We start from the raw sequence: 21,765 nt of genomic DNA, 5'->3' as shown, positions 1-21,765 counted from the left end.
GCGTCGTTGGTCCTCTACGTCATTATTAAGCGCCTCTTGTTTATGAACAGCCGTTTTTTGACAATCAGGTTAGGTCAAATATTTCAACCGACAGAAAGACTATTTGAGAAACAAATTGCATGACTGCAACGAAAGTTATGCGGTTTAAATACTCCGATAGTGGGAGTTTGATTAAAAACGAAATGAGGAAAACCGTTCAAAAGATATGCCCCATCCATCCATCCATTTCCTACCGCTTATTCCAGTCAAATAACGCAGTTGCTTAAACGTGAGCAAACATGGAGGAAGAGGAAGCACTTGGTGAGCAGCTGTACGGTCGCATTTACCCCAAACACAGCGACGATGCTGGTAAACTGACAGGTGAGTAAACATAATTGGAATTGGGGGTTAAATCACCAAAAATGATTCCCGGGCGTGGCACCGCTGCTGCCCACTGCTCCCCTCACCTCACAGGGAGTGAACAAGGGGATGGGTCAAATGCAGAGGACAGATTTCACCACACCTAGTGTGTGTGTGACAATCATTGGTACTTTAACTTTAACTTAATATCCATCATATGCCAGTGTAACCTCTTTACTAACACTGTATATGCAAACCATGTGAAGTATGTACCTGCATCCATTCCCTCCAGGTATGCTGCTGGAACTTCCTGGTCATGTTTTGAGTCAGATACTGCAAGATGAGACCATGCTCAATGCAGCTGTGGAAAAAGCAGTTGGCGCTTTGCAGTTGGACCAGAAGGAGCCCAGGTACATGCAGAAGAGGAGACTGGATTGAATTAAGTTTTAGATGTATTTGACTCATACACATGTTTAGTTGCAGCGAAATAAAGAGTAAAGAAGAAGATGACCTTTCGGTGTCTTCAGACTCTTTGGGCGAGCAGCTTTTTGACCTTGTAAATGTTTTCGACACTGGTTACTCACAGAAGATCACAGGTTTGTTAGCTTCTTGTTTAATGTACTGCTTCATATCAACATCTCTGAACAACACATTGGCCAAACAGTCTTGCTCAAAGCATTGTTTATTGTGTAAGAAGATGCACATTTTGCTTAATATCCACAAGGTATGTTACTGGAGCAGCACAAGAAGGCTGTTTTAAACCTTCTCTCAGATCCCAAACAGCTGGAAGAGCAGGTGAACAAAGCGCTCAGGACTTTAAAAGAGTATGTGACTTATATTCTGGCTTTGTAGATCATTCTCATATTTGCACTTAAAGGTGAATTATAGTGAAGCCTACTTTGTATTTACTTTTTCGCATTGAGAAATGAGAACATTTTAATCAATCAACGGTCTAATATAAGATTTTCTTCCTGATATGTGATGTGTTTACAGACAGCATGTGGAGGAGACAGACATCAGTGACTCTTCAGACACTGAAGATGCAGAGAGGTTCGGAGAAAAGCTCTTCTCACTGGTGGAGAAATTAGACCAGTGTCATGCACACGACATTACCGGTAAACTTGAGACTACAGCGTGTTCCGCCATCTCAACCAACAACGTAAACATTTATTTCCAGTTCCCTCTTTGTGTAGGCATGCTGCTGGAGATGGACACAGGTGTTCTCCACCAGCTGCTAAGTGAGCGTACCATGCTGGAGGCTGCTGTGCAGAAAGCACAAGCAGCTCTGGAGACATAAGCAAGAATACAATCCATATTGGTGTTGTGAGATGGACAACTGAACTTTGGACTGAAAACAATGAGTAAAAGTTTAACCTTTTGACACACTGAGTAATGTGTATTTACGATTTTGTTATAACTTTGAACTTTACAAAATGCTAATTTGATGACTTAAGTTACACTGAAATTGTTTTGACATTCCTCAGAGGATATTCTCCATAAATAGTGCAGGTGTGGTAATCCATGTTACATTAAACAAAATACACGTTTCAAAGCGCTACAGAACACAAAAATACCTTTTATTCAGTATTTGTCTGTGTTTTACATGATCAATTGAAAGCTCTACTTTCCTGAAACAAATTGGGACCATTTCAAATAATACAAATTTACAAATAAACTGAATTAAATATGAGGTGAGAGTAGGAATTGTGATACAATTAAAACTGTCATTAAATTACAATGTGTACTTGAAAGTACACTTTTTCATATACAATGTAGATTTGGGGGATGGGCAATTAGTACAAACACAAAATTCATGACATTTTTGGTGGATCAAATGCTTCTCTTCTAAGCTAATTACACACAAAAATTAAGTTCTCCACACATGCACTCTCTCTTACACACATTTATGCATAAAGCCCATAAATACAATCAATAAAATATACAATATTTGGATAGATTTATTTTTTATTTTTTGCACTGTTCATGATTCCTGCTGGTCTGAAGACACTACTCATTGGGCGGGAAATATTTGGTCCAAACTGGGACCAAACACCCTTCAAAGTTGACTCACTGATTGAAAGGACATGAAATAAATTATGTGGAAACATGCGGCATCTTCACATCGCTGAATTAGTCCAACTCCAGTCTGTTTGCTTGTAGTCATTGACAGGAGGAGGGAAAGCACACAACACAGCAGACAAAGCACTACAGACACTGGTCATTCTTGCACACAGCATGCTGTCTCCAGTGGAACCCTGAAGAACGGCATACAACACCACAATATGAAACTTATAAAAAGGTGCTTCTTTCTCTCTATCCATCTCACACAAAATCAGTCAAACTATTGGACTTTTAAGACACAAGACTGAGAAGATACAGGATGCTGCTTGTGATTAAAGTGAAGCTGGACAGCAGAGAGGGCTTTTATTTGTACACTATGTAATGCCTGCATGTTTATGTGAAGGCAGCAGAGACTTCTGCTCAAGAAAAAAACACTAGATTTGTTAAAAAATATAATTTGTAGCCATTATGGAATTCAAGAGGAACAAGTGGCTAAACTGTTGACTGACACGATGGTGAATAGTCGTTCTCCGAGAAAGGTTCCTTCAGACACACAGCAGCTCATCTTCATGCTTCGTTGACTTCCAGGTAGCGGAACACTTAGTCCAACAAGTGCTTACAGTCGAGATGTTCACTTCATCAACTCCTCCAGATATCACTTACATGAGGAAAAACAAACAATGAATATAAAGTGGGGGGAAAAATATGAGGTAGGATTTGTTAGTCTCCACCTGTGTTCACATAGGTTACAAAAAGGTGCCACCCCCTACAGATGCATTCCTCAGGCTTGGACGACTCTGCAGAGACAAGCAAGAGTTACTACAGTCCTTGTGTCCCTTTCGTTGCTGGCGGAGCAGAGCCGTAGAACAAAAAAAAGACAAACTTCCAGCGCTGCCCTCATATTACAACAACACAAGCTAAATAAATTGTGTTATTATCAATACTGTAACTTTGTTTAGTAAACATGCAAATACTATGGAGGGTTAATGGAGCGGCATCACAACAAATAGACATCTTCAGCATGCTTCAATATTGACCGATGATGACCCAGCATGCTTCACTGTATGACCAATGACTACCAACCATGCTTCACATTAAGACCAAGGACTACCGACCGTGCTTCACTGTAGGACCACTGACTACCCAGCATGTTTTATTCTCCGACCAATGGCTACTTAGTCTGATTCACTCTTTGACCAATGCATTTTTAATATGCTTGGTTCTTTGACCAAAGAGCTCCCAGCATGACTTACTTTCTGACCAATGACAATCTGGCGTGCCTCACGTTTTGATATATGACAACCAAGCATGCTTTAATTTCCTACCAATGATTACCCAGATTCTCACTAGTTACAAAAACATAATTTCCGAATATCTATGGGTAAATAACCATTACTTAAAATAATGCATTGATTTAATAATTACCACGTTTCAACCTAATGCTGGCACTATACATACACTCACTATACTGCATATGACCACATCATGGCAATTTTGTTTTTGCAACTGTCAGGTGGCCTCCCTCACTCAGAAGCTAAATAAATGTTGGAGACAGCAGGCAGGTAGTGAGCAGGCACACATTACCACATTGAATGGACAGCAAAGCATCTTGGCAAACACTTAAAGCATGCTACTACTGATGCAATGAGAAGTGTGAGGGAGAGCAGCAGGCGGCGTTGTGTAGGGTAGGTAGAGGGGTAAGGAAGGTTATGAACCACTTGAAAAAAAACCTTATAAAGAAGTACCTGGTTTAAATGCTGACTCACTTCGCGTGATAAAGAACTCATTGAGCTAGAACGTGAGAGCTGAGGACAGCGGGAGGGAAATAAACAGTGGACAAGAAAACAAACCACAAAGCCTTATTACATTTCTCCCATGCATCGGTTTAAGTCACAGCTGACGAGCTCGGAAATGTGAAAATGGTTCTTCGAGTGAAAAAAAACAAACAGATATGAAGACATTTCAGTTTTTATCACAAAATGATTTTTAACAAAGATGATTATGAGCAAGGATTTTAAATGGACATGCTGTATTATATGGTGTCATGTGCTCAGTAAGACAAGTTAGAAAACTGCACTCGCGTGGCTGTTAGGTGTCGAGCGTTATGTTTCAGTGGCGGAATGGCGGTTCTAAGGGCGCCGAAGACAAAGCAACAATTGATCTCACCTCTCCAGACTGCGACCCATCATGCACAGAAGGACCTTGTGGGACAGGCGGTAACAGCGTTGGATTGAACATCTTGAAGATTTTAAGAAAGAAAATAATTAATTGGCATATGGAAAACTTAGTGTTCAAACTTAGCTCAAATCCCTTGAAGCAGACTTAAAAAGCATAAGTGCATTAAAGTTGGTAACGGTATTAATGTACAGAATGGTAAAGAAAGGGAAAATGGAACAAACAGTTAAGACATTTGTTAAATTGTTCTATAGGTAAGAACTTTTCAATAAATACAAAAATAACATTTGCTTGAATGTACATTTGAATAATCCTTAGGCACTGATGATGTTCTACCTAGGTACTGTTGGTAATGCACATTACAGAATTGTTGTAATAGCAAATACAGCAGTACCTCAACTTACGAGCTTGTATCTCAAAACTCAAATCAGCGCCACCAATAGAAATTAAATTGAATTGAAATTAGAATTAAATCAATTTATTGTGTGCTTTTCTGTCAAAACGGCACAATTTTACCACGTACGATGCCTTTTAAAAATAAAAATGAACTTTTAGATATGAAATTTTGTTTTAAACACAATAAAACAGAATGTACTACTATCTACAGTGGTTTCATTAAGTAATGTAATAATAATGTATCCAGAAGTAGCTATCAGGGGAACTGCACTTTTTTGGGGAATTGTGCCTATCGTTCACAGTCATTATGAGACAAGAAGACAAAATTATTTTTTTTCGCTTTCTAACATATACAAATGGTCTCATTCTTGGTGGCGAGCAATGCAACTAATGGGAACAATCAATTCTACCGCTACATCACTTTAAAAATGCATTCAAAATCCATCAACAATACTTCATTTACGTTCCGTGACGCGTAAAATAACCAAACTGTGACGACATTGTTATTGTAAAAGCGAACACTGAGGAACTCTTTCTATCGTAGTAACACATCGGCATGCTTCGGTATTAACTACGGCAAGATATAAGCTAGCTTCTACAACAACAATACTGTGATACAACACCAATTTGTACTGACTGAAAAACATGAACAATCATATTAGTGTCTGTAAAGTCTTAGCCCACATTTCATCTTTTGTTTGTACACAGCTGAGCTAGCCAGACAGCCTATGTACTGTAGTTGTAATAACACGCATGACGTGCTGCGTGTATCATGATCGATATTAAAGTGACTCACTCGATGGACAGTTGTTTGTCCAGTCTAGCTGGCCGGGGACGTTTCCTGTTGATTTTGGGTAAACAATCCATTTATGTCAAAATAGCTTGGCTCCAAGTTCCACATTTATAGCGTCAAAATCGGTTTCATCCCTCTCTCCCGACTTCCGTCTGCTACAACGTTTCACTCTTCCTTTGTGCTTGCTTCTATAAGCAGCACTATATTTAGCTTCAAACGTATAAGGTTGTAAATCCTCATTTGTCCAAAAATAGTAGTTTTCGTTGTCTGTTACCAAGTCTGCCATGATTAGAAAACACACTGATGTTCGATTCCGGAAGTAGGAACACACATGTTGCCAGAAGTCAGACGTGTGCTGCTATGAAAACATAAATCAATGCGTGGAAAAAAGTCCCGGAAATGATGAAATTATAAAAAATATGGTAAATATTGAACATATTACTTATTGTTATGAAAGTGTCTGTTACTACATTATATATAGACTTGCACTAAAACGTTGCTGCAGGGTTTTGAAGTTGTTTTAGAGGGCTTTGAAGGCTACAACGGTGACTTCCATTACCGTACTTACTTTGAAACGTTTTTTATCATCTTTAAAATCGTAAACAAAAAAAAAAGACGTGTGTTCTTGTCTCTCATTATTGTGAACAATAGGCAAAATTCCTAAAAAAGTGCAGTTCTCCAATAGGTGTGGTGGGCAGGAAGCGAGCCCTGGTTGGAAGAGCAAACCTCAGCAGCAGGACGACATCACAAACTTCAACTAAAAGGTTGTAGAATAAGCTGGACTGCTGTTAATGGTTTCCAATGGTTGGAAACTAAAGTTATTGTTCTCCCTATAAGTGATTGCCAGCAAGTAAGACCAGATGTTTTTGGGCAGATGTTCTGGGGTTCACTGTGGCAATTGTTATGCCAGCTAACGGCGGGAGGCTCTTAACTCAAATTATGTTTGCAAGTTGAAGCAAAACAAAAAGCAGAGAGACAGCTCGTACCTAAAAAACCTCGAAAGTTGGGGTGCTCATAATTGTTACATTTTAGTTCTGAGATGACAAATTATTTTGATGAAATTAGGCAGATACCTGTGGAACCGAGCTGTTTGATGAGGTCTGTTCCTGATTCGACCCTTCACTGCCCTCTAGAGGTTGTTGATCATTGGGAGCTATAGTGCAGTAAAGACAAATGTAGTCATCACTTCCCCTTTTCACTCTAATGCTATCATTATAAAATGAATTGTAATCTGTGCCACATACCTGAACTAGGCACAAATAGGTTTGCAGGCATTGACATTGGTGCAAGAGGAGCAAAAAGGTCCATAGGAGGAGCAGGAGCCAATCCGGCTGGTTTAGCAGTTACACCGGGGTTGAGCACATCTACATATCGACTCCTAATGCCTGAAAAAGCAAAAATACACTCAATTATTTTATCTTAAGGCCTCATTGAATAAACTTTATCTTACCGGCTCTCCTGGAGAACATGTTGACTGGAGGACCGCTGCTTGGGGATGATGCAGGCCCTGCAACAGCAGGCATGGGAGCCATCTTGGGGAACCCAGGAGGAGGTGGTGGAAGGAGCTTACTCTAATATAGGGATAAAGGCACCTTTGGTATTATTTAATTCACAATAAAGCATTGCACCTCAGTAAGAAATAGGGAACAGTACAAACCTCCTCCTCTGGCTCGTTTAAGTCTACCCATTTCTGCTTCGTTCCGTCCCACACAATCTAACAAAGAGATATTTTATCATTAGTGTTCACAGGTTTAAAATGAAGATTTTGCAAATATCGATGGCTTACAGATTTATTTTTATCATCTGGTAAGTGAGCCTCATTCTTGCCCTTCCTGTAAAGCCACGTCAGCCAGCCCACGCCGCCACCACCCTGTGTGTGAGTAAGACAAACCTGTAGTGAACACTTATTGTAAGATAACGGATCAGAATAACACGGGGTAAAAATGAACCTTTTTGGGGGAGTCCTTTTTGGCTTTCTTGGTCTCCTCTTTGCGGGGCTGTTCAGGAATAGAGGGAGGCGGAGGAGAGGCCTGCTTGACAGCCGAATTGCTTCTCTCACGCCCTCCGGAGTGAGTCGAAGACTCAGATGTAGTACGAGAACGACGCCCCGAAGCCTGTAAAAAGGCGACCTTTTATAAGACTACAGTGATCCTGCCGGTAACATTTGAATACAACTCGTTGGTAGAGTTGGTTAATTATTTTTGCCTTTTGACCTTTTCTACCACTTCTGTTCAGTGAAGACAGAATTTTTTTTCAAGAAAGACACAACAACGCACCCGGTGCACCGAAGACTGCGAAGTAGTCCTTGATCTCCTCCCGGGACCCTGCACAAAAAAATTACATAATTATTTTTTGCATGACACCATAAAGAGATCAATTAGTTTTTTGACGTGGGTATGACAGTGATGTCACTAACCAGCTGTGCCATGTGGTCATAGAAGTCCATCTGAGGTGTGAGGGAGAATTTGCGTGGGGAGTTGGATATTGATTGAGTCATATGCATCTCATGGTGGATGTGAGACGGGGGCTCGAGGGAGGGAACATGCCCAGGTGACGGTGGCATGTGCGCAGGCAGCTGATGGCTCATTTGCACTGGTGAATGCGGCACCTGGGGTGGGGGCATGACTGGTGACATCTGGCTCACTTGAGAGGGTGAGTGGCATGGTTGCTGATAAGCTCCTGGATACATTTCTGACTGCTCAGGTGAAGGATAGAAGTGGGGATGAGCATATGTGGGATCCTGAGGAGGGTAGCCTGACATAGGAATATGTCCGGGTGCTCCACTTGGTGGAACTGGGTAGAATTCAGGCATGTTGCAAGGGGGCTGAGACGGGGCCATTCCATCTTGGAGAATGGAGGTAGGAGCTAATAGAAAAGTGACATACTTCTAATTCATAACGGGTTGAAAGCAACAAATACAGTGATCAGATGAATCCACAAACCTGGCGGCATTAGCTGTACACCCTGAGGTGGAGACCCAGGCAGGAATGAGCTCATCAATGGATTGTCAGCGGTGGGGCCATCCACATCCATTGACATGTTGTAAGGTTCAGCTGGACTGGGGTGCTCGAGATCTGAGCTGGGGCTGCTGCTGGAAAACTGTGTTGGAGTCGTTCTGTCGGGGTTATAAGTAATTGCCCCAGTCTAAAAAAGAATATGGGTTGCATGAGTTTTTCCCCCAACTTGGGTTTTCATTTCAGAATGCCTAAAATTGTCCTCCCGCTCACCCTGATCTGCCCATCCAGCTGTCTGAGCTGGATCAGCCAATCTGGCTCAATGAACAATTCCTGCTCTGGCCTCTCCTTCAGTTGTGGGTCGAAGAATCTGAGCTTTTCAGACATCTGTCAACAATTAACAGAAGACCAGCATTTGTATGTCCTCTCAAGATTGGAAAAGAAGACAAATAGATAGATAGATAGTACTTTATTGACAAGACAAGAGAGGCGCTTACCTGGATGACTTGACTAATGAAAACAGGGGAGTAATGGGACGGCTGCATAAGGACAGTCCGAGAGATGACTTCACAGTAGTGGAAGGCCTGAGCACTCAGACCTGCTTCAGCCAAACGGCATGCATAGATCAACTTGAAGACCTTAGATGACACATAAGGTAAAATAACCATACAATTCCTCTTTCGATTAACAGAAAGTATACATCAACAACTATAAGCTGTATATTATTTACAAAATACCTGAAAATTGGGCAGTGAGTGAGGCTGGGAGCCCAGTGATTGCGCGTACTCATAGGCCTCTGTCCTCTGGATTGCTTCGTTGGTTGCAAAGTCGAAGAAAGACAAACTGAAGCAAAAATAGATAACACGTTTTATATGTGGGCTACTTTATCTAAATACACATGTCCCCATTGGTGCATTACCTGTGGTTGGAGCCTATCAGAACCATCTTGGTGCTCTTTTTCGTGTATACACCAAGGCCAACTTGAGCCATCAAGTAGCAGAAGTGTGCCGCATCAATGAGCCCCTTTGAAGCTGACAAACAAAATTAAAACAAAGCTAATGTGGTGCTTGAAATAACTAATGTTAATCATTTTGGTTTCATCATACCAAGAGTGTCTCCCATAGTTGTGATAGTGCGTGTATCAAGGTCCAACGTGTGTGTCAGGTTCGATAGAACCATGGCCAGGTGAGGGCGCCAATCGCCCCACTTTGCCTCACCGCAACACTAGGAACAGAAAATCTCAAGATGTAAATAGTGACAACATACTTGAATTGCCACATGTTTTTAATCGATCCAACAGACTTACAGTAGCTGATGCAGGCATTCTCCCTGACATGAGCTGATACACTGTCTGGAGAGGGTCATTAATAGGCAAACTGTTGGCAAACCTGGCATGGACAAATAATATGACAACTGTGCACCTTTTTAAAAGGATAATAAAGTGAAAAAAGGCATAGGCAAGTTCAGAGGTTACCTTGTCATTACACGTGCGTGTGTCCTGTTGTCCATCTTGCTGGCCAAAAGGAGGGCGTGTCCCCAGAGACCTCCCTTCATAGCGGCTTCAAGTGCATCCTATTGTGTAGAAAAAGAGCATGTTATGGAATTTTTTAATCGTAAAACTAACTATATTTAGAGCCTTCTTACCTTCTTGCGGCCAAACAATAGCAACTCTCTAAAGCGTTCAGTTTCTTTGCCAACGTTTTCTGGGACCGTCATGAAAGTGTCTGACAGAAGGGACAGCGGCCCAGTTCCTGGTTCCTCCTCCGCTCTTGCCAGTGGTTCATTGTTGAAATCAATTAAGTTTGCTTCATTAGGACTCTTGCCAGGTAGCCACACAGAGCGATGCTCTTTCAACAACAGGTCAGCAATATCGGTGCCAACTACAGTCTAAAAAAAGTGGTTTCGTATTACATCACAAAAAAAATATACACATTTATATTTTTCCATTAACTTACCCCATTTTGTCTACACAGCAAAACAATAAAGTCCCAAAGTAGGCGGGCAGAGTCCCGGTCTAAGAGGTTGTCGTCATAGGAACATGTTAGTGCTTTATTCTGGGAGAACTTTATGACGTCAACCTTGTGAGTTTCCTCCCTTAAGGGTAAACATGAAACAAATATGATTTGGTTTGGCAAGGACTTCTAAAACCAAATTAATACAAATCTAAAAAAAGACGTGAATCAATGATTAAAACATACTTAACAAGAGGTCCAGGAAAGGCTCGTAGTTCTTCCTGATCCGAGGTGTTCTGCAGCATCGTCTAAAAAGGAAACACAAATCCAACTAAGTGTCTAACAAATACCACATTTGAAATCATTTTCTTAAAACACAACAATGTAGCATTATCGAAAATGTACCTCAAGGTTGTGAATATCAACAAGAGCAGGTTGTCCAGCTGAGGGAAGATTAGGCAGAACCTGAACCAGATGACCACCAGGTCCAAAGCGGGCACAACGGTGGGGCATTGTAAACTTCTCTGGGGTTACTGGACGTGGCGGTGCTACAGGGAGAACATTTGCCATGTGAGCGAGAAATAATTATTTCTTAATATAACATTTCCTTAAATAGGAGTGCAAACTTACGCTGTTCAGCGGCAACCCAGGTGCTGTCTGCTTTGTAGCCAGAGGGATACAGATACTGCTCATAGTTCTGGGAGGCATCCGTCTGGTTTGGATACTGTCCATAGGAATAGTCCACTGCTAAAGTGGATGATGTGGCATCATAGCCTGCTGACACCAAGTCTGGCTGGCTCCTGTACACCTGACTCTGTAGGGGGAGAGGATAATCAACACTTGTTAGTATTCCAAGAGCAGCATGCATTTTAGGACCTATTGAGTTACTCATTATTGCCGCAAAAACATGTTTTATACATTAGTATGCGTCATAAAGAGCAAAAAGTACAAATTCAAATAATTTGATGGAAGAAACATTCTTGTACCGGTTGCGACCTTGAGCTGAAACTGCTACGCCTGCTGTGGTGGCTATGAGAGCTGTGCACGCTGTGTGCCGACTGCTCACTGTGTACACTGCGTCGGTCAAAGTCGTCATTGTATGCCTCTCCACGCCGGCGGTAATCATCATCGAAACTACTATCATAACCAGGGTAGTACCGCCACTGGTCATCATAGCCATCTTTCCTGTAAGAATGACAGTATTTATTTAACAGCCAGTGCCACATTTGCAAATGTAATACAATGGACAGCAAAAAAGAAACCTTTACTACGGCAAAACTAATTAATCTTGTGCAAGTTTCTTTTTATCAAATTAAAAAACGATACAAAAACGGACAGAAGTAAACTTTATTAGACATCAAGCATCCATTAAAGGGGACCTGCGCTTTTTAATTTTTTTTTTTATTTCACCTATCATTCACAATCCCTATGTAAGAAAAGAACACTTTTTATTTTTTTATGCACTAACTTATAAACATTAGCAAAAGCCTGCCAATAATAGAGCCAATGGGAGTCGCTCTATTCCGCCTATAAAGCGCTCCAAAAAACATGCAAACACCTCCATCATCCGTTTATATACAAGCTGTAAGTATACTGTATGTATATAATGCAGCAACCGGCACATTTATAATAACATGTAATATTGAAGTATTGTGGTCATTCTAGGCATACGGCGGCGTATTAATTTCACAGAAGCATCACAACATTTGCTTTTCCCTTTAACAACAACAACACTACTACTCATGGCAGACTTTGTGAGAAACAACAAAGACTACTTTGGGACAAAGGATGATCCAGAACCTTATATTTAGCCTAACCATTAAGAGGATGAGCAGCAAGTTTTAGAACCTGTGTGCTAACAGATCCAGCTTTAGAGAACAGGGGCAATAGTCCCGTTAGAAATCTGTTACGCCCCAGTTGAGCCTCCCTGGATTTTAGACTTAGACTTCCTTTTTATTGTCATTCAAATTTGAACTTTACAGCACAGATAAAAACGAAATTTCGTCACATAAGCTCATGGTAGTGCAGGATAAAAAAGCAATAAGGTGCATATATAAATAATAAATATATATATATAAAATAAATATATATAAATAAATAAATAGATTACTGTACAGATAAATATATTGCACTTTTTCCCATGCGTCCATGTTTATGGATGTATGTTATATGCTCAATTATGGGCCCAATTATGCAAAAACAACTTTTCTTACCTATTGGTACCTGCTGTTGTGTGATCTGCAAATGTCCCAACATTTTGAAATCAAACCGTGGAGGCATTGGGAAGATATTTATAAAACAATCTTGCCTTTCCATCATACTTCCTTCAAAAGAGCCGTTTGGAATTCACCCCATTTGTGACGTCAGTGAATTATCCATATATGGTAGAAATAGATAAGACCGCCGACAAAACGGGACAGCTTCATAGCAGTCAATCGTCTCTGCAAGTCCATCTTTACTAAGCCCATCACCGGGCTGAGTCCATCATTCTGTGGCCAATCACGCAACCTAGTCCATCTTTCTAAATGCCTATCAAATGTAGTGCTCCATCCTTTGGTTGCCAAATCACAGCGAAAGTGCAAACTTTTGTGGCCCGTGCTTCCGGAGCGATCATTTGTAAATTGAGCTGTTTGTGCTTCTCGTTGTGGCAATGCGGGTGAACTTTGTAGCCTATAGGCCTAATATTAATTTCAGTCTTTCACAAATTTCTTAAAGCAGCACTAAGTGAAGTGAATTATAATTATTCAGCGCTTTTATCTAGTGACTCAAAACACTTTACATAGTGAAACCCATTATCTAAGTTACATTTAAACCAGTGTCTGTGGCAATAGGAGCAGGTGGGTAAAGTATCCTACTACGGCAGCAACTAGAATGGTGGAAGCGGGGATCGAACCTGGAATCCTCAAATTGCTGGCACGGCGGCTCTTCAGACTGAGCCAGCCGTAACTTTTCAACCTTCATAAAATATTTTCATAACTTTTGGGATAATATATCGACTTACAACTCATTGAATAACACCCCTGTCATGGCCTGAGGTGGTCTTCATTGTTTTTACAGGCACTTAGCGGCATTGAGGAGGGTGGCAGGAACCCTGCCACACATAAAACTACAAATGTGCTGACTTGCTATACAGCATGCGCCACTTACCCTCTACCACAGTTGTTAATAAGACAGAGTTGATGCAAACGCCTACGTGACTCCAGAAAACAATAAGAAGGAAATGAAGAACGCCGACTTGCAATTACTGCTATCATGACCGAAACGCCAAAATAACCAAATAAATGAAAAGTTTTGTCTGAGGAAATCAAAAAATGAAAAACGGAGCTTACCCGGGTAAAAGAACATTCAAAATTAACATTGCCCCGGATTTCACTCGCTGTTGTAAGCTTAAAGACGAAGAACTTCAGACCGATGCTGCCTTGGCTTTGTTCCTGCTAAACTAGTAAGTCATTTTCGACACTCAAATCAAGATGATAATGCCAGTGTTAGCTATCGGAAATTTGGATGGTCGTAATAAATAGCCACCAGCGTGATAGTTTCACTACTACTTCCTTAAAAAAAATATCCCGCTGGTCTTTCTTTGCTTCGGACCTGCATCTGCTCTGATACATTCTTGGTAGTAGCGTCATGTTTGTAGGGCAATGCTAGATCATTTCTTGATAGTGTCTGCTATTTAACATCAGCATAGCCATTAGAGATGTAATATTTATGCCAATATTACAGCGGGCATCATGTCAGTATGACGCTATATGCACTAGTCATCATGGGCAATGTGGTCTTCTGGTAAAACACTACCATTTTGGTCCACTGGCGCCGCCAAAATCAACCAAAACTGTTTTTTTGGTTTTCTTAAGTGGTGCTTTTAAGTTATGTTGTGTTCCAAAACAATATGGCCTATGCATTAATGGCGTCAAAGTAAATATTTTAGAATTAATTGTGATTCTTAATTGTAAACATTTTTAATCGATTTAAAAAAATCAACAAATCAATGAAAAAAATAAATAAAAAATTAATTTGTCCTGTCCAGCCACTGAGGCAAATCATATTGTTGATGTAGATGCTATTTGCTGTACAGATTTACTTTAGAATAGAGAAATCTTGGATATTTAGCTTATTTGTATTTGAATTTATTAAATGTTTGGGTAGAATTATTATTTTTTTAAACAGTTTTCTTTGAAGTTATATACCGGTATACATTTATCAGAGCTGTTTATCTATTGTATGGAGAAATGTAGTTAACCATAGAACTGGCACCCAATGGCATTAAACATTTTTTGATTTTGAATCGAGAATCGTTTTGAATTGAAAATCGATTCGGAATCGAATCGTTACCCACAAGAATCAAATCGGAATCGTAAGGTGCCCAAAGATTCACAGCCCGACTATGCATAGCTGTCGGTTTTCAATAATTATGATGCATGTAGATAAAGACTCTTGTTGCATTTTGGATGTATAGTCTGGTTATTAGCAGGCACATGAGCGCTGTCCGTTGCTGTATCTGTCACCTCTGCACAAGAACATTTTTTTCCATTGTTGCTTGTTAGGCTTAACTATTTTGTTGAATATTTTTTGGTCAACTTTAGTTGAAACTACTTGCATAATGAACATACTTCTCATGAGTATCATAACTGATTTTTCTGACAAAATGAATGAGTCAATTAAACTGAAGTCATGAAAATTGAGTGTATTTTTTTCAACCCCCTTAGCAACGAGAGAGAAAGAATCCTGGAGCCGTCCCTGTAAGTGAAATTGCTAAGTTCTAAACAAGAAATACGAATCAACATAATAAAACAATCACGTACTTTACAATGTCTGCTCTCACTGGGATCCCAACTAATAGGATGTTATTATATTCCCATGAAGAAGCAATCATAATCCTGACGAAGGGTTAACAACAAAAAAAGTTTCCGCAGACGAACATGTCTTTCTGTCCGTCTCTGTGTCAGAGATGAACGACTTCTCGATTTATGGCTACAACCTTTTATTATCCAGATGAGAGGCATAATTTATAATGTAGGATTAATTTAGAAACAATCATGATGCTGTGGCTCAGTATGTTAATGTCCACACTGAAGCTGCACGAGCTAAATACCTCTCTGTGATCACAGCGCAGCTAAACATAGTTCATACTCGGTTAATATTCAGAGTCATGAGATGTAAATGTAATATTGTTGGCGGTTTTTGGATGCATTTTTAGACTGATTTCGAGGCAGAATGCATTACTCCCATTATCTGTATTGCTAGCCACCATAAACCAGTCGATTATTATAAATTAGAATGCAATATATATATATATATATATATATATATATATATATATATATATATACATACACATACATAATATACATATACATATATATATATATATATATATATTTATTGAGGGTTAGGATTGTGAATGATAGGCAGAATTCCCCCCGAAAAGTGCAGTTCCCCTTCATATCAATCAGTCGAACAGTAAACGAATATTGACTCAATAACTCTCTTTAAAGTAATATGTAATTATCATGTTTAAATCAGAACATGTGTGTACCTAGTAGGATACATTTGTTGATTGTAGTAGTTTTCTCTGCCTCTGTAGCTGTCATCATAAGTGGACCAGTAGGACTGGTCATAATATGCTCTGTATCTGGGATCAAATTGTCCATAGTTGTATCCTTTATTTAGAACAGACAGAAGTTCCCATCAAACACCATTATCTATACAGAAAACTTTACAGGTATGTGCAAACATATTTTTTTAACTAAGAATGTCTCATACCTGCATATTCATAGTGCTTGGCGTAATTTGCATAATATTCATCATAGGCACTTTGGTTCGCTCTGTGGTAGTCATCAGGATAGCCTTGCCTTAAAGAGAGGGAAGCCAAAACGAAGTGAAGCTCAAAGTTGAAGTACAAGGAAAAATCATACATTAATGTACCTGGATGGTGGTCTATCAGAGTACTGACTAGCCCTGGAGTTAGGTCGCTCCTGCTGAGGCTCTTTGTACTGATAGTTTGGGTCACGGTATGCTGGGTTCGGGCCCTCGTATCTGCCAAACCACGGATCTCCTCTGCCTCTATTGGATCCATCCTAAGGGAAAGGTAACGTCCTGTTTTGTGATTTCCTCTTTTGCTAATATTATAATAACAATGAAAAAAGGTGTAATGAAGGTAGTTTTAAGCACACAAAATATTCCATACCTGATAATACTGCTGAGCTCTAGGATCCCCAGGTGGGTATGGTCCAGGAGCATACGGTGCTAGGCCATCTGGGTATTCTCCATAGCTTCCATAATAGCCTCCGTACATCTGCCCCGGCCCAGGATGAGGGAGACCATAACCCTGCTGACTGCCAGCAGAAGAAGGTGGTCGAGGTGGCTCAGCTGGAGCTGGCTGGGAAGACCCATGAGGAAGTGGCCCAGGAGGTCCAGGTGGACCTGCATCAAGGCGTGGACCTGCAGCAGGAAGAGCACCTGCAGCAGGAAGAGCACCTGCAGCAGGAAGAGCACCTGCAGCAGGAAGAGCACCTGCAGCAGGAAGAGCACCTGCAGTAGCAGGATCAAGTACTGGATTTGGATACTGGCCAGACAGTGGCGGTGCTCCCTCCATTGGAACAGCTGAGACACTTTGTCTCTGTGTTGTTTCATTTGAATCTGGCCTTCTTGGAGGTTCCAGTTGTGGCTGCGAAGTGTTAGCAGCTGAGGTCGGTCGGGCCCCTGGGATTGATGAAGAGGCCAGTGGCACCTGTGTGGTGGATGATGAAGCTGGCTGTACCTGTACATTCTCTTCCACTCTTACCCCTCGCTGTGCATCTTTGGTGACCTGCATGTAAAATCCATTACTAAACTGTGGAGACTCGTGTAAAGTCGGAGGATGGCTAGGTGCTTGATTTTTGCTTTGTGATTGGTGCATAGAAAAATCAAGCAGTTCATAATTTGAGGGCTGATTGTGATTGGTGACAGAAGCAGCGGCAAGAGAAGTCGCATAATTAACTTGGTGCCCAAAGTGGGGGTCTCCACTCAATGACTGGCCTTGAGAAAAAGGCGGGCGGACTGTATGAGGTTGTGACAAAGCCACTCCTGAAGTTGCCGCTTCTCCGTCGAGGGTCAGATCGAGCGGGGCAGGGTTTGAGGTAGAGGCAGGTGAGCAAAGTGGATTCTGATTCTGGGGCAGCGCAGTTGCGTGGGATGTACTAGCACTTTTTGTTCTCACAGTTGGGGTACCCTGACTTGCCACTTGCACAGGGGCAGTAGGGATGATTACATTGTAATTAGACACAGGTGGCGCAATCAGAACAGGCTGCTGTAGCGAATCGGAAAGCAGGAGAGACGCGTAGCCCAGGTTGCCTTGGGAGTCTGTTGCATCTAACTCACTCACCTTTGGTGGGTTTTCAAGGTTCTCTAAATGTTGCTGTGGTGTTGGTTGGATTCTCTGAGGATGAAGTTCCAGTGGGCCATCCTCTGGAGGCTGAATGACATCAGCACTAGGCTCCCTTAGAGGCGCAAGAACAGTCGGGGCAGCAGGCACTAAAAGAATGTTAGTGGCCAAGCTCGTAGGGTCACCGTGAGCCCATAAAGTAGTGGCAGGGCTGTCACAGGGCCGACTGGCACCAAAAGTACGCGAAGAGGGTCGTGAGAGTGACTGAACTGTGGGGTTTGCCAGGTGAGGAACACCAACAGGGAGAGGGTGTCCTGGCCCATAAATATTTTCCATATTATCTGGTGGCTGCTCCAGGTTGCCAGGCGTAGCATCAGTGCCAGCTTCTGCAACCATTTTTGCTCTATCAACCTCAATTGGCCGCACCCCGACCCCATGTGAGCGAACAGGCTCAAAGGAGCTGTTAGCACTGGCCTGAAAGTTGCCGGTTGGTTTTGGGGGGCTCGGTGTTGCGGACCACATCTGCTCCGAAGACTTCTGCTGTGTTGCCACATCTCCAGCTGGAAAAGAGTCAATCTGTTCAAAGTAACCTCCACAAGCAGCAGAAGTGGCAGGAGGAGAGTTTGTATCATCAGTGGGTCGTGGGCTTTCCTGCTGAATAAAGGTACCAACTACACCCTGATGTCGACGGCTAACAGTCCCACTTCCGTGACTAATATTACTGTAGTTTGATGATGCACTAGCAGACCTCATTGGTCTGGGAATAGAATCAGGAGTCTCCAGGTTAGGCCCAGTTTCAAATGTGTTAACTTCAAGAGTACCTTGAGTTTCACTGGGCAATACCTCCAGATTTGGGACACATTCAAAATTCTCTACATGGTCATAATGGGAATCAGAGGGATTTGCCTGTGGCGTGGCGTTTCCGTCACTCATGTATGGTATGTGAGAATTGTCCTGAAAACATGATCCTTGGTTATCAAATGGAACATCTGCAGGAACATTGTGGGCAGGTGGAACAATTTGTGGGTTACTCACAGGTCGCAAAGATTCAGGAATACCATTTATGACATTACTTCTCTCTCCAGCCAAAGTTTCCTCATTTTCGACATCATTGTCATTAAAAAACATAGAGAGTGTGCCAGAATTCTGAGAGTATGGGACTGTTGCTGAGGCAGAGCCGCCATTCTGGGGAGCTGTGTTTGACGCTTGATGGGCTCTACTATCAGAGTTCGGTTGCAGATGCACCGGGGCAGTCCCCATTTGGTGGTAGGCCGGGTCACGTGGCGCTTGGTTGAACCATGCCTCATGCGGGGCAGAACTTGGCATTTGGTAGGTCTGGTTCTGGGAATGTGAGTTATTCTGTTGGGTTGTATTTGGTACAACCCATTGAGAGCTGGTGGCGTTTACAAGGTTCTGATGAGGAATAGGATTCTGTATTTGGGGATGACCAAGTTGTGTTGGAGGGGTGGGAGTATTTGACGGGTACATAAAAGGCTGTTGTGGAGGGTCATTGGTAGGCTGAAAATAATTCTGAACAGATGGAGGGCGACTTCCATGGTCAGAAGATCTATGAGAAGAAGTGGTAGCAGGAGGCAAAGGCTGAAAGGAGACAAACTGAGGAAGAGACTGCCCGTGGATATCCTGATTAAAAGTCTGACTTTGTACCGGAGCTGACGGCACAGACGGCGGTTCTGCGGCCATGAATGTCGGTTGCGCTCTCGAGTTAAGGTAACTCTGTTCAGAATGTGAAGGGGCATAAGCAGTATGACTTGGTGCTGGATAAGCTCCAGGATTGGCTGCACTATGAGGGCTGAACATGGGCACACCGGGCAGAGAGGACGGCAAGGGGGCAGATGGAGCAGCTGGGACATTCTCCAGTGTGTGCGGCAGCGGAGGCACACCTGAACCCGCCAGGGTAGAGGTGGTATCAGGTGGGGCTTGCGATAAAAGAGAGTTGCTGTTGGGTACTGGGAAACCATCTGCAGCCATAGAAGGAGGGGGACCTCGGACAAAAGCAAAGGGATCCGTCATGGGTTGGGTAGAAGGTGGCATTGAGTGAGACGCTATCCCTGCTGTAGCCTTTTGAGGCCTGGTCCTGCGGAACATATTGGGCCCAGAAGGAGGAGGAGGGCCGGAAGCTCTCGGAAGTCCAGTCCGAGGAGGAGGCTGCATGGCAGCAGTGTTGCAACCAGTCACTCAGAAGATCTCACTTGAGAGTTGAAATCAGTCATAGCTGAAAAAAGAAAGAACAGGTTTGAAATAAAAAGCACCACATGAACCTTACCACACCTATATTTGCGCAGTTGTCTATATTGGGCAAACTGGGCAACATCTGTGAAACACTATGGCTATTAGACGGTACATACTTACTGTTCTAATCATGTGCAAGCAGCACATTACTCATTCTTAATGCTCTTATTGACTACTGATCACACAGCCTACATAGGTAAAATGACACACTTTATAAATGTAATGGCCTAAGTAATATTGTGAGGTGCAAACATAAAACCACTGCCAGCAAAAAATAACGAGCTAATTTTCATGATATAACAATATTTGAGACAACTATGGTGTTATAACGAATTATTGGGCTATTATGAGTTGGGAAAGTAGGCATGACTCTATCACAAGATAACTCCTGTTCATTACCGAGGCGGCATCTGATAAGAAACGCTGCAAACCTACCCTTAACAGACATTCGACCCAGCGACTCACATTTCCTCATTAAACCTTAAAACCTCCGCTATGAGCTCTTGTTGTTGGCTTGACAGCTAACGGTGTTGCTCCACAGCCTAAACCCAACATGTCCTTAACGCTAGTAACTAGCATAACATTGTCGTCCGAAGTCGACGGAATGTGGCCATATTAGAGTGCCACTCGCGTAATCTGCGCCAAAAATATTTTTCTAGTGGATTCAGAGCTATCAAGGGCTTCCAGGGAGCATGTTCGAGTCGCCTGTCAGCCGTCGAGTACATTTAAACAACTACATTGCCTGCTTGAGCTAATGTTAGCATTCGAGGATGTTAGCACAGCCGCTAACTAGCTAACAGAAGGGAAACAACGACACATTTGCCGCGCAGACGTCAGAATACACCTAAAACTGAAAACGGTGTTTTTGTTTTTATGTGTCCTCCCACTTCCCGGATGGTACAAAATGTGTATACATAAGAGTAAATTCTTACAAATGCGCAGGATGGCGAGTATGACACTCGGCCACCATCTTCAGGCTACGTGTACAAGCCGCGTCACCCGGCAAACAACTCTTGCGTCATTACAGGGGCGGGACTTAACTTCTGTTTTAAAGGTCCTTTTCGTCCGTTTACCTGAGTGCGTCCAAATTATGCATAGATTAAATGATGTAAATACAATCTAATCAAAATGCAATATTCGCAGTAAATGCAGTATTTGTTCAAATATCTAAATGTGACAATCATAACAACACGTCAGATATAAAACAAAATCAGAATCAGAAATACTTTATTAATCCCCGAGGGGAAATTAAAATTTTCAGCACAATCCCATTCAAGATCAGACAAACATTACAGAGAGACAGAACAGGATCGCTGACGGATCTGCCAACTTCCGGAGCCCCTTACAAAAAAGGTGAGATAAAGCCAGGTAAACAATGGGAGGGGGGTTGAGAAAAAATAAAATAGGTCTAAGCCTTGGCCCCTGGAGAGGGGGTCCAGACTGAGGCCAAGGGGAAAAAACAGCTCATAGCCATAGCACAGT

The 21,765-nt window shown here is 42.0% G+C and overlaps 2 protein-coding genes across 4 annotated transcripts; one reads left to right on the top strand and one right to left on the bottom strand.

Annotated features, from left to right (window-relative positions):
• The first annotated feature begins 18 nt into the window (after window positions 1-18).
• Window positions 19-2,128, top strand: LOC133574759 (uncharacterized). Its single transcript, XM_061927016.2, has 6 exons — window positions 19-360; window positions 632-749; window positions 817-935; window positions 1,064-1,163; window positions 1,333-1,454; window positions 1,533-2,128. The coding sequence occupies exons 1-6, from the start codon at window positions 279-281 to the stop codon at window positions 1,634-1,636; spliced, it is 645 nt and encodes a 214-aa protein (XP_061783000.1). The 5' UTR covers window positions 19-278; the 3' UTR covers window positions 1,637-2,128.
• Window positions 2,129-2,286: 158 nt separating this feature from the next.
• Window positions 2,287-21,341, bottom strand: sec16a (SEC16 homolog A, endoplasmic reticulum export factor). Of its 3 annotated transcripts, XM_061927015.1 has the most exons (32): window positions 21,216-21,341; window positions 18,034-20,266; window positions 16,858-17,478; window positions 16,596-16,747; window positions 16,434-16,522; window positions 16,207-16,330; window positions 11,657-11,855; window positions 11,301-11,484; window positions 11,076-11,218; window positions 10,917-10,978; window positions 10,674-10,812; window positions 10,363-10,605; window positions 10,193-10,290; window positions 10,025-10,106; window positions 9,825-9,942; window positions 9,638-9,749; window positions 9,456-9,561; window positions 9,216-9,356; window positions 8,992-9,105; window positions 8,707-8,908; window positions 8,181-8,629; window positions 8,041-8,088; window positions 7,714-7,878; window positions 7,551-7,634; window positions 7,422-7,478; window positions 7,215-7,335; window positions 7,009-7,149; window positions 6,838-6,917; window positions 4,567-4,638; window positions 4,146-4,205; window positions 3,132-3,197; window positions 2,287-3,058 (listed from the first exon to the last, which is right to left on the bottom strand). In XM_061927015.1, the coding sequence occupies exons 2-31, from the start codon at window positions 20,203-20,205 to the stop codon at window positions 3,147-3,149; spliced, it is 6,429 nt and encodes a 2,142-aa protein (XP_061782999.1). In that variant the 5' UTR covers window positions 20,206-20,266; window positions 21,216-21,341; the 3' UTR covers window positions 2,287-3,058; window positions 3,132-3,146. The 3 variants fall into 3 exon arrangements, with proteins under 3 accessions (XP_061782999.1, XP_061782997.1, XP_061782998.1); XM_061927013.1 differs by having other exon boundaries at window positions 16,858-20,266; XM_061927014.1 differs by lacking the exon at window positions 4,146-4,205 and having other exon boundaries at window positions 16,858-20,266.
• Between the last annotated feature and the right edge of the window lie 424 nt (window positions 21,342-21,765).

Source organism: Nerophis lumbriciformis, linkage group LG32 (genome assembly GCF_033978685.3).
Source record: "Nerophis lumbriciformis linkage group LG32, RoL_Nlum_v2.1, whole genome shotgun sequence".
NCBI classification, from domain to species: Eukaryota; Metazoa; Chordata; class Actinopteri; order Syngnathiformes; family Syngnathidae; genus Nerophis; species Nerophis lumbriciformis.
The sequence above is the reverse complement of the archived record's forward strand: the minus strand, read 5'-3'. Positions and strand labels throughout refer to the sequence as shown.

Coding starts and splice junctions, on each gene's coding strand:
- sec16a (XM_061927013.1), bottom strand. CDS start 20,205: ATGCAGCCTCCTCCTCGGACTGGACTTCCGAGAGCTTCCGGCCCTCCT. Junction 16,523..16,595: donor TCTGATAGACCACCATCCAG/GTACATTAATGT, acceptor CCTCTCTTTAAG/GCAAGGCTATCCTGATGACT. Junction 10,291..10,362: donor TATTGTTTGGCCGCAAGAAG/GTAAGAAGGCTC, acceptor TCTACACAATAG/GATGCACTTGAAGCCGCTAT.
- LOC133574759 (XM_061927016.2), top strand. CDS start 279: ATGGAGGAAGAGGAAGCACTTGGTGAGCAGCTGTACGGTCGCATTTAC. Junction 361..631: donor CGATGCTGGTAAACTGACAG/GTGAGTAAACAT, acceptor CATTCCCTCCAG/GTATGCTGCTGGAACTTCCT. Junction 936..1,063: donor TTACTCACAGAAGATCACAG/GTTTGTTAGCTT, acceptor AATATCCACAAG/GTATGTTACTGGAGCAGCAC.